Source organism: Elephantulus edwardii, unplaced genomic scaffold (assembly GCF_000299155.1).
Source record: "Elephantulus edwardii isolate Elephantulus edwardi_28Jun2011 unplaced genomic scaffold, EleEdw1.0 scaffold00234, whole genome shotgun sequence".
Lineage (NCBI taxonomy): Eukaryota > Metazoa > Chordata > Mammalia > Macroscelidea > Macroscelididae > Elephantulus > Elephantulus edwardii.
The window spans coordinates 1,520,014-1,532,664 of record NW_006399984.1 but is presented as its reverse complement, the minus strand read 5'-3'; the positions used below and the strand labels follow the sequence as shown (position 1 = coordinate 1,532,664).

General features: G+C 37.8%; 1 protein-coding gene across 1 annotated transcript in view; it reads left to right on the top strand.

The window, feature by feature from the left end:
- The window catches only part of OCA2 (oculocutaneous albinism II), a 569,803-nt gene that overhangs the window by 433,106 nt on the left and 124,046 nt on the right, over nt 1–12,651 (top strand). Inside the window, exons 17-18 of the mRNA XM_006898594.1 lie at nt 2,602–2,661; nt 3,666–3,770. Of these exons, the coding sequence (XP_006898656.1) occupies nt 2,602–2,661; nt 3,666–3,770 (165 nt within the window). The remainder of the gene's footprint in view (nt 1–2,601; nt 2,662–3,665; nt 3,771–12,651) is intronic.

The window sequence follows — 12,651 nt, the reverse complement described above, 5'->3', positions numbered from 1 at the left end:
GGTTTAGGGCTGTTGTGCATAGGGTCGCTATGAGTCGCAAACGATTCGATGGCACATAACAACAACAACAACAATATGTGCTTTGGTTTCCCAACTGATGCTCCCATGAGTCTTGATTGTGGATCCAATCAAATGAAATCCTTGACAAATTCAACTTTTCTCCATCTATCATGATATTTTTTTGTCCAGTAGTGAGATTTTCATTTATGTTGATATGTACTCCATATTGAAAGGTGTATGTAGTCTTCTTTTATCTTCAGTAGTGTTTCAAGTCTTCTTCAATTTCTGCAAATGTTGTTGCCACTTTCTTCTTCATATAATCCTGGTTTTTTCACGCAGATTGAATAAGTATGGAGAAAGGATATAACCTGACACACACCTTTCCTGATTTTCAGCAATAGAGAATTCTCTTGTTATTTGAATAATCCTTAGTCTATATACAGGTGTATAAGGCGCACAAGTAAGTGTTGTGAAATTCAATTCTTCTCAGTGTTAAACAAAATTACACAGTCAAATGCTTTTGCATAGCCAGCAAAATGCAAATAAGCATACTTCTGGTGTTTTCTTCTTTCAGTAAAAATGTATCCGATATAAGCAACGATATCCCTTATTACAGTTTTCTTTCTAGGAGTGGCTGGTGAATTGCAACTGCGGGTGCTCAGCTAGCAGCTATGCATGTTTTTTTGGTTTTGTTTTTTATTTTAAATTTATTTTAATGACAGTTAACTGAGACTTTGGATTTCCATTCATTCATTGATGCCCTTTTCTCCCTTCCTACTCCACTCTGCCAATTCACTTTTCTCTTTGAAAATTAAAAGAAAAAATTATTTCTTTGTTGTTCAATCCCTCCCTGCAAGTACACTCCACCATGCTACCTTAGTTCTGGACTCCTTTCACAACAATAATATCTAATCATATATCCCTTTTAAACAGTTCTCTCCCTCCTCTGTTTCAGTGCAGTATACATTATATGCATATTTTACATTATACCATCAGGGTTCCTTGAATTAGTTACACAGTTCAGTTAAAAAGTATGTTACCCTTTTATTTGGAAATTATAAAACCCAATAGCTTTCCTTCAAGCATATAAGTCCTAAATTATGATGTTTAAATTTTAAAAAGTAAAGATGTTGAGTGATATTTTATTACATATAATTAAACAGTATTTTAATCCAAAGACCTTAAAAGAAAAAAGATTTATTTCCATCTGAATTTAAATTTAGTGTAGGAAAATCCTGGTAAATGGTATCCAAAAATGATTGGAATTGTACATCAATAGAGATACAGAAATACAAACTGGTTTTAGAATAGGCTATGGCATATAGGCCATAATAGTCAATGTCAGATGAATTTTGTCTGGGCAGAGAATACCAGAAGAACATTGATCTGTTTTTCATTGATTATGCAAAAGTACTTGACTGTGTGGATCACACCAAACTGTGGCTAGCTTTGAGAAGAGTGGGAATTCTAGAACACCTGATTGTGCTCATGCAAAATCTATACTTGGACCAGGAAACAGTCCTCAGAACAGAGCAAAGAAACTGCATGGTTCAAAATCGAGAAAGGAGTACATCAGGGATGCATCTTGTCTCCATAGCTGAGGAGGGACTGAAGCATTTACCTCAGAAGGTCAAGGACTATAGTCTTAAAAATGGACTGAAGCTCAACATCAAGAAGACAAAGATTCTTACCACTGGGCCAGTTGGCAGCAGCATGATAGATAGAGAGGAGATTGAGATTGTTAACAATTTAAGCTTGCTTGCTTCCACAATCAACACTCTTGGCACTTGCTGTTGTTGTTGTTGACTGCCTTTGAGTTGTGCACAATTCATAGCGACCCTATGAACAAAAGGCCTGAAGCCCTTCTACAACTATCGACATTTATTAAAGTTCATAGTTTCCAGAGGCATGTTGTTTAGGAAGTGGATGCCAGTGGCAGTCAGGAAATCAAAAGAATAATTGCATTGGATAAATCTGAGGTCAGGGACCTCTCCAAAGAAAAATGATGTCAGTCTGAAGATTAATGTACACCTAATCCAGGCCATGGTCTTTTCAATTGCTTGCCATGTATCAGAGAGCTGATTTGTTCTGGAGAGTATGAAACCAAGTTGCTCCTTAGAGGTGAGGATTTTGAGGCTCTGTCTCACATATTTAGGCATGTTTCCAGGAGATACTGGTCACTGGAGAAGGATATCATGCTTGTAATTGTGGAGAGAGAGCACAAGAGGGGAAGATGGATTGATAAAGTAATTGAGATAAAGGGATTAGGTGTGTTGGAGACAAAGAGACTAGCTCAGGATAGAGCAAGGTTCAGAGCTATTGTGCATAGGGTCGCTATAAGTCACAGACAATTTGAAGGTACATAACAACAACAACAATGCAAATTGTTAAAGAATCTCTGACTTCTGCTGCTGTGCATTTCCTTGATACATCTTCTGTGTGTACATTTGATGGTAAATTATCTGTACAGTATTTATTTGAGTTTGATACTTAAGAAGAGCCTGGACTTACCCTCTGTCTATTTATTTTTATTTTGAAGGAATGTCTTTAAAATTTGCATTTATTCACAGCTTTGAACTTTCTTATGTTTGTTTCTTTCAGGCACTGGCACATCTCCATTTAATAGAATACATTGGAGAACAGACTGCTTTGCTAATTAAGGTACATTAAATAGTACAGTAGAATGTACTACACATATACTGTACACATATACTGTCCATTTGCTTTTTAAAAAAGGTTTTATTGGTTTTCATATAAGAATTCTTTTACAATATGTTTCATTCATATACATTGTGAGGTTATTTTATCTATTTAAATTTTATTTTATTTTGGCTTACATACACATTGCATAAAGTTAATATATTTTGTTTTTCATACTGGACCTTTCCCCTTTCCTTTACCAAAGATTCAGTTAGAGTAATGATATAAAAATTTACTTTAGGAAATCTGGTTTTTTGTCTGTATTGCCTAGAGCTAAAAGGTGATGTTTCCCAAAGAATATGTAGTGGTAGGTTTATTTTTTAAATAAAGTTTTATTTTAATTGTGTTTTTTAATGAATGTTTACAGAGAAGTTAGATTTTCATTCATTCATAGTTGCACATTTTACCCACTCTCCTTCCTTTCCCCCTTTCCTAGTTCACACATTAATTAATATTCATTCATTGTTGCACAATTACCTCCCTACCCCTAGAGTCCTTTTTGCGATGATATACCTCTTACGGTTCCCCATATTTTGCTATTAACCTTTAGTTAAAAAATGTCTAATTAGAGAAGCAACTCACCTTTAACCTGAGCAAATGAATGCCACAGAACTCCTATTCTGGGCTGTGTTGCTATTCAAGTCAGAGTGGCAGTGTATGTTGTTGCCATGTGCTAGCTAAGGAAGAGGTTCCTCTTGATCACATTAGGAGAATGGAGTATGTTCTCAGAATTGCTTTAACCTCATATACTCATAGAAATCCAGAGAGTTCTATAAGGAGTTAGGAAAGCATGAGTGTGGACTCTGAATACTTGTTGGTCACTGAACCTTAATCTCTTTAATTTAAGAAAGTGCTTTTAATATCTCACAGCCCGTAGAATCAAATCCTAAATGCTTTTAAGATTGCAGCTGCTTTTTCATACCTAACTTATAGTTCTGAGCATTGCTGTTATCTACCCTTTCCAGATGGTCCCTGAGGACCAGCGTCTTGCCGTGGCCATAATCCTTATAGTTTGGGTCTCAGCCATAGCCTCATCTTTGATTGACAACATTCCATTCACTGCCACCATGGTGAGTTGCATGGTTCTGATGTATAAGGCTCCAGTGTCACCCACTAGGCACTTTGGAACTTCTCTTCCTTTGAGGAAGCAGGGAATGAGACAATCTCCCATTGCTGGAATCACTAACTGAGAGAATTGATTAAGATGAGTCCAAGACTGAGATTGCTGAGAACCCCTAATTCACATTGGTTGGAGGAGCAGTCTAGGATATTTGTTTAAAGGAGTTGTTTTCTCTCCTCTCCTCTTCTCTCCTCTTCTCTCCTCTCCTCTCCTCTCCTCTCCTCTTCTCTTCTCTTCTCTTCTCTTCTTCTCTTTCTTTTCTGATTACATTTCTCTTCTTCTTTCCTCTACCTTCTCTCTTCTTTCCTTCCTTCTTACCTTCTTTCTCTTCCTCTCTTCCTTCCTTCTTTCTTCCCTCCCTCTCTTCTTCCCTCCCTCTCTCCTTTCCCTTGTCATTCTCTCCATCACTTTCCCCTTCCTTTTTCTCTTTGTTTTAAAAAACTTTAAAGACTCCAAAACAGATAATATCTGAATGCTTTTAATATTTATACCCTATAAATGCAAAAGCATGTGCCTTTTCTAATCATCAGCTTTCTTCTCTGTGGTCTGAGGAGTAATGGTTGAGAGTCTGTGGGAGGGTTCTGTAATGACCACTGAGTTTCACAACCTTAGTGGCCGTGCTCCTGGTCTCAACTGTATTCTTGACATGAATTGCTGCTTGACTTAAGTCAGCAATTGTAAAAAAATTAAGGTTATGTAATAAAGGCAAGGACTTGCTTAGAAGAATCTGGGGTCCTCAATGTGCTAGATATTGGAACCTGGCTCTGCAGGAATATTTTTCATAGCCAGATTTGAACCATTAATTATGAGTGCATGTAGCATGATTAAGGGTCTCTCTGCTAATGTTGCGATATCATATATCAAATGTGGAAGAACAAGGGGTACAAAGAAACAGAACTAAAGAGCTGGCCCACGTAGAAGAGGAAAACTTTGGTCTCAGTAGTTTTTCTCTCTCCTTAAGAAATTGAGGTTCATTGCGAAATGTACATCACTGACTCAAGAGCGCACATCTATCTCTATCCAGGCAACTCAACTCGTGAAGTGATTGTTCTTAGGTCTGCTGGTTTAGCAGTACTGACTTAGTTTTTTTTTCTGTTGTTATTACTTTTTTTATAACCTCCCAAGCCAGAGAAGCCCTACAGGTGTTATTCAATTTCCTTGTTTCAATACAGTGGGCACACTGCCTCTTGTGGTTGGACTATGTTCCACAGAGGCGCTGGAAAGATACTGTCCAAACACTATTAGGAGTGAGACATTGGGTCTGGCACTGCTCTGCCACTGATCTTTGGCTTCTAGACAATGTCTATTGTGATATATGTGTTCTTTTCTCAGATGACATGTAGCCTACGGAATTTGATAAAATGGAACACCTTAATGCAGCATTGTGCAGTCTGCAAATACAGGGGACATTTCAGTTCTGTGTATTAATAATTGTCAAGAATCACCAGTTTAGGAGCTTCACTGTTCAAATTATCTTTGGAGATGAAAAGGAGAGTCTGATTAAGTCTTCTAATTCTCAATTCATCAAGGGAGACACTTCCTAATCTGGAGGCATAGGCCATATCCTCAAGACCTTGAACTTTTCAAAACTAAAGAACATAGGAATTATAGAAGAGAGAGGCAAGGAAACGAAAATTACTAGGGGACTGAAGTTCTAGAAATTGACTTATATCCTCTGAAGAAGTAAGTGAAGTTCAATAGAGAGAGGAGATTGGGGATCTGGTAAGAAATGTGAACTTGTTTTTTTTTTTATTTTTACTTAAAACCATGTTAAAGTATGATGGAATGAACATCACTGATTTGGTATTCTTGTTAATCTAAACATACAGAATTCAACAGTGCTACTTTGAATATTTATATATTCAAATATATATATATGATATATAAATACGATATTTATATACTTCTATGGTCATAAATAGGTTGATGTTATGTTGAGGCTGAACACTGTGACACTGATGTGTCAAATGCGTTAATGGTTGGTTACTCAATGTGGACAGTGTGGGGTGGAGCTCCCCGATTAAAACAAGCTTGTTAATAAAAACAAAACAAAACAAAACAAAACAAAACAAAACAAAAACACCACAAACAAAAATCAAGTTTGGAAGCAGGAGCGACGTCCACTTCCATAATAGCTTGCCTCCAGAAACTCTATGAGCCTGGAGAGAGGATGAAAGACACACAAGCATTGAGGACTCTCCTTCATAGGGTCGCTGTGAGTCGCCTGCGACTCGACGGCACAATAACATCAACTTAGAGAAAGATCAGTTGGCCCAGCGGACAGAAAGTGATGCTACCAAGCCAAAGGTGGGTGACTTTTAATCCGTGGCCCTTGGGCCAATCTTTCATTGTTTTTTTTCAAACATTCCTCTAGGTCGTATAGCCCTTGTGTGTGTCCTCTTGCCATACAGTGGTAACTAGTGCTTGCTGTGAGGCTAAACACTGTGACACCGATGTGTCAAATGTGTTAATGGTTGGTTATCCAATGTGGACAGTGTGGGGTGGAGCTCCCTGATTAACAAGCTTCAAAGCAGAAGTGGCATCCACTACCATAATTGCTTGCCTCCAGAAATCCTATGAACCTGGAGAGAGGATGAACGACACACAAACTTTAAGGACTCTCCTTCATAGGGTCCCTATGAGTTGCCTGTGACTCGACAACACTTAATAACAAAAGCAACAATGGTAATAAATAATATTCAGGGAAATTTGGGAAACAAAGAAAAGGAAGAAATTACCCTTAATCACACTAAATTCACATAATTACTCTTAATATCTGGTGGTTTTGTTATCCTTTGTTTCTTTTAATTTTTAAGAAAACTTTTGTGATTTGAGTTATAGTTGACTTCACAGAGAAAAGTGGTTTTATCTTTAATTCATAACACATTTTTTGTAACATTGCTTGCAATCCTTACAGTATAACAATGTTCTTCCCAACAACTCTTCCTTGTGCTTACTATTTCCATTTGTCTTTATTGCCTTCTGAGATTTAACACTGGGCAATAATGTCCATGATATCCTGAATAATTCAATGTTCTAGGAAGTGCATACTTTCCTAGTGTTATTGTTGCTTTTATACATTTCTGTATTTTTTTACCAAAAGCTGAGCTACAAGGTTGAAATCAGTTTCAAGCTTAAAAGGTAACTAAGGACTGTAGTTTCAGGAGTAACCTCTGTCTCTATCAGAACAGTAAGTCTTTTTATTATTTTGGGTTCTGTTCCACATTTTCCTTCCACTTTATTTAGGAACTCCCATTTTGATCCTTTTAGAGTTATTGATACCGGTAGACAGGAGCCATCTAGTTCTTATCTCAGGGTTGTGGAGGCTGAGTTTCACATTGATCCTCTAAAATAATTGTTTCTATGCACTTTTATTTTCTTTATTTCTCTATGCTTTTGGATAAGTAGAAAACAACACATGCATCTTAAATAGTCAGAAACTTAAAAAAATTATTTTTAAAATTATTTTTATTGTTATACTAGTTTATTTACACAATTTGAATACATTGTTTTCCAATTTTCTATACCCTCCCACCCATAAAATTATACAATTCCATGATTAATCCTCCTTTCCCCCTGCACATTCTCATCCCTCTGCTTCCACCCTCCCCCACCTTGGATCCTTATACTCATTCTACAATAATGGTTTTATATGATATATTTATCCTTGTAAGAATGAGTTCGTTCACTCAACATAATGCTTTCCAGTCCCTCCCAAGTCTGGTGATAATTCACAAAATCATTGCTTCTGTGTGCTATGTTGTATTCCATTGTGTGGATGTATCATAATTTCTCAATTCATTCACTTGTTGTTGGACATTTGGGCTGTTCCCATGTTCTTGCCATGGTGAATAACACTGCTATGAACATTGGTGTACAAGTCTCCATTTGTGCTTCAGTTCTCATTTTCATATGGGATTTCTATATTCAGGTTTTGGAGGAAGTGCCAAGTTGCCTTCCAGAATGTTTGTATCATTTTACTATCCCACCAACAATGTATAAGAGTTCCTTTCTCACCACATCCTCTCCAATATTTATTACTTGCTGTACTCTTAAACTTTGCCACTGTTACTCGAGTGAGATGGTACCTTTTGTGGTTTTGATTTACATCTCTCTTATTTCCAGTGATATTGAGCATTTCTTCATGTGTTTGTTCAAATATCTTCCTCTGTGATAATTCTTTCCATGTCTTTTGTCCACTTTGTAATTGGGTTATCGGTCTTTTTCTTGTTGAGGCCCAGGAGTGTTCTGTAGACTTTTGTTATGAGACTCTTGTCTGAGATGGTATTATAAAAAACTTTTAAGACTTCATTTGTTATTCATCAAAGTAGAGTATAGAACATTGTCTCTGTGGACTATGTTATGTCAGTTTAACCTTTTACCTCAAGACCATGGTCTTGAGTCCCCAGACTTAGTAAATCATTCCTTCAGTGGCTAAAAATGAAAATAGCTGAAAGTTTCCATAACTTTGCCCTTTGTGTTTCTAGATATGTACTTATATTTACTGAAAAACAAAACCCAAACTCATGTACATAGTAGAGATTTCCTCTGCCCAAAATAGCAGAATCTTCATAGATGCATATATTTAGAGAGCTCTGGTAGCCTAATGAAGTTACACTGCCATCCCAAAGGCATGTGATACAAATCCACCAGCTGCGCTCCATAGGAGAAAGATAAGCAGTATACTTCTGTGTGATTTACTGACTCTGAAATCCTCCTGGAGTGTCAGCTATGAGTAGGTTCTAACTAGATAGTTGTTGTTTTTGTTGTTATATGCTGTTGAGTAGCACAATGACAATAACAATATCTAGATCTGTATCTATTTGTGTGTGCGTGTGTGTGTGTGTGTGTGTTGATATTTATGGATGTAGTCCCATTTACCTTCCCAAATACATTTGGCTTTCTGGTCTATATATCTTCACTCACAAGACTTAAAGATACTATGGGCAGAATATTAAATGATCCAGGAAGCATCAAAAGAAGATAGAAGAGGTAAAGAGAATCACTGTAGGGAAAAAATGGCTAACACAGAAGAATATAATGAAACAGCATATGGTCAAGAAGAAGTGGCAATGGTGGAGGAAGTTCTAGCTGCTCTGAAGGAACTGGCCAAAAACAATGCCCCAGGAATTGGTGGAATACCAACTGACATGTTTCAACAAACAGATGCTCTTCTGGATGTGCTCAGCAGGTTATGCCAAGAAATATGGAGGACAACAACCTGGCCAACTGACTAGAAGTGATCCATCTTTATTACCATTCCAAAAAAAGATAATCTAACAGACTGTGGAAATTTTCCGGCATTGTCACTGGTATCATACACAAGTGAAAACTTGCTGAAGATTATAAAAAACAACAACAACAACCCAACACAAATGGAACAGTACATCAACACAGAATTGCCAGAAATTCAAGCTGATTTTAGAAGAGGCCTTGGCACTAGGGGTATGAATGACAATGTCAGATGAATATTAGCTGAAAGCAGAGAGTACTAGATGAATGCTTATCTGTGTTTCGTTGACTATACAAAGACATTTGACTATGTGAGTCATAAAAAATTGTGACTAACATTGAGAAGAATGGGAATCCAAGAACATTTGATTGTGCTTATGTAAAATCTATTTAGACCAGGAAACAGTCATCTGAACAGAACCAGGAAACTGCACAGTTTAAAATGAAGAAAGGAGTGTGTCAGGGATGTGTCCTTTCTCCATATTCTTTATATCTATATGCGGAACAAATAATTCAGAAGGCTGGGCTTTATGAGGAGGAATGTGGCATCAGGATTGTAGGAAGGTCATCAACAATCTGCATTATGAGACTCTAGGCAACCGAGCCACAGTCATTACCTCTCATCCAGGTCAGATTGACAATCATGAGAATAACAAATGTGTATTAAATGGAGGCAAGATGATTTATTATAGACCATATGAAAAAAGGTCAATTGGAGGTTAACTTTCCCAAAAATGGCTTTTTCTCTCCAGAAAAGCCTTCTCTTTTGGAAAAACTCCACCAGATAGTAAGCAAGTAGAAGAGACTAAATGAAACTGGTAGAACTGGTGGACTTTGATCCAAACCAGGAATGATGACACCATTACAATGGAGAAGCATATGAGGATAATGACCATCATCTGAGAGGTGGGGTTCAGTGTCAGACCTCTTAATGGGGACAACTGATAACACAGCTAGCATTTGACATACACTAAATGCTTAAGTGGAGAACTGTAATCATAATATGCTTGGCTATTGTTTTTGTTTTCATATTAAACTATAGTGTTTTAAGGTTAAGTGAATAAACTCAGAAAAGCTCGGGGAAAAGAAAAACAAACAACACCCAACAATCTGTGTTATGCATATGACACAGCCTTGCTTGCTGAAACTGAGGAGAACATGAAGTGTTTGCTGCAGAAGATCAAGGACTGCAGTTTTTTATACAGATTACAACCTAACATCAAGAAAACAAAGATTCTTACCACTGTGCCGATTGGCAGCACCATGATAGATGGGGAAGAGATTGAGGTTGTTAACAATTTTATCTTGTTCAGGTCCACATTCAACACTTTTAGCATGAGCAGTCAGGAAATCCAATAATAGATTGCATTAGGAAAGCCTTCTGTCAGCGATCTCTCCAGAGTACTAAAGAGCAACAATGTCGATTTAGAAAGTAAAATGTACTTAATTCAGGCCATGGTCTTCTCAGACTGTACAACCCTGTGGTTTTACCCCTACCCATCCTGAGCCCTCTCCACACGAGTTCATGTTTCACTCTTTATGCTTCTACTTGGAACTTAATGGGCGTATACAGTATTTGTCCTCTGAGACTGAGTTAATTCACTGGGCAAAATGTTCTCCAGTCTCTCCAAATTTATGTAGTATTTTTAGAAATCATTGCTCTTGAGTGATGCATAGTATTCCATTGTGTGAAGGTACCACAATTTCTCAATCCATTTGGTTGTGGTTGGGCATTTAAACTGTTTCCATGTTCTTATGATGGTGATGAAAGTTGCTATGAACATTGGTGCACAAATCTCCATCTGTTATCAGATCTGATTTCCTTGGAGTACATTCCTAGTTGTGGAATAGCAGGTCATATGGAGATCAAATTTTTGAGGAAACACTAAGCTCTCATACACAATGGTTGTACCATTTTATAGTCCCACCAACAGTGTATGCGAGTTCCCACCTGCCGCATCCTCTTCAATATTTATTGCTTGCTGCCCTACTAAACTTTGCCACAACTACTAGGGTGAGATGATATTGTATTGTGGTTTTGAGTGGCATCTCTCTTATTGTCAGTGATTGTGAGCATTTTTTCATGTATTTGTTCGTCATCCGACTGTCCTCCTCTGTGAAAATCCATGTCTTTTGACCACTTTGTAATTGGGTTATCAGACTTTTTTTTCTGGACACCCAGGAGTATTCTGTAAACTTTTGTTATGAGACTCTTCTTTGAGATGGTATTGCCAAATGTATTTTCCCACTGGGTAGGTGTTATTTTTTTCACCCTCTTGGAAAAGATTTTCTATGAGCATAGAAATTAATACACAAAACCCAACTCTAGATCTAACCCAGGTAGATCATGGACCTAGGACTAAAACCAAGGACTATAAACTTCATTAAGAAAAGGTTGGAAGAACTGTAGAAGTCCTAATCCACAGCATAAACAGACTTCCAAGCATCCCAAAAAATCTAAAACCAGGAGAAGATAAAATAGATGAATGGAACCTTCTAAGAATCAAATCCCTATGCACATCCAAAAACTTCTCCAACAGGGTAAAAAGTGAAGCCACAGACTGGGAAAGCATTTGGTAATGACATGTCAGATAAGGAATTTATATCTAGAATTTATAAAATACTTAAGTACCTCAACAAGATAAGCATTCCAATTGAAAAATGGGTACAGGATATGAACAGACACATCACCAAAGAAGACATTCAGATGACCAATAAGCACATGAAGAAATGTTCAAAATCCCTAGCTCTAAGAGAGATGAAAATCAAAACAACTATGAGATATTATCTCATCCCAGTAAGAATAGCAAAATGTAACAAAACAGCAAGCAGCAAATGCTGAGGAGGTTGTGGAGAAACTGGAACCCTTATTCACTGTTGGTGAAAATGTAAAATGGTGCAACCACTGCGAAGGTAGTATGGCACTTTCTCAAAAAGTTGCAAATAGAGATACTATTTGACCCAGAAATTATACTACTGGGAATTTACCCCAAAGAGACCATAACTGCCACCCAAGCAGACATATGCACACCCATGTTTATCGTGGCTTTGATCACAATAGCAAAGAGTTGGAAACAACCTAAGTGCCCATCGACAAACAAATGGATAGAGACACTCTGGTATATTCATACAATGGAATACTACACTGCATTGAAAAACAAGGAATTAATGCAATATTATTCCAAATGGGTGGCCCTGGAGGACATTATGCTGAGTGAAGTATCTCAGTCACAAAAGGACAAATACTGCATAGGCCACTGTTGTAAAAACGGACTGACATTGGGGTTGGAGGGAGATTGAGAAAGATGGGGTAAATTATGTATACTGCTTTGAAACAGATGAGGGAGAGAACTGTTTAAAAAGGATATGTGGCTCTGAATTTTGGGACTGGCCAAGGTGCCATGTGCAGACGCAGTGGACAGTGGGAGTGGACTTGAATTGAGACACACCCCTGCAGCTCTGACCCACGACCCCCATCTTCAGGTATCGCATTGCTCCCTCCGACCCGGCTAGCGACCCCCCCCCTCCAGCACTGACCCAACCCAGCTCACGACCCCCCTGCCAGCTCTGAACTTTGGGGCACTCGGGCCTTCGGCCCT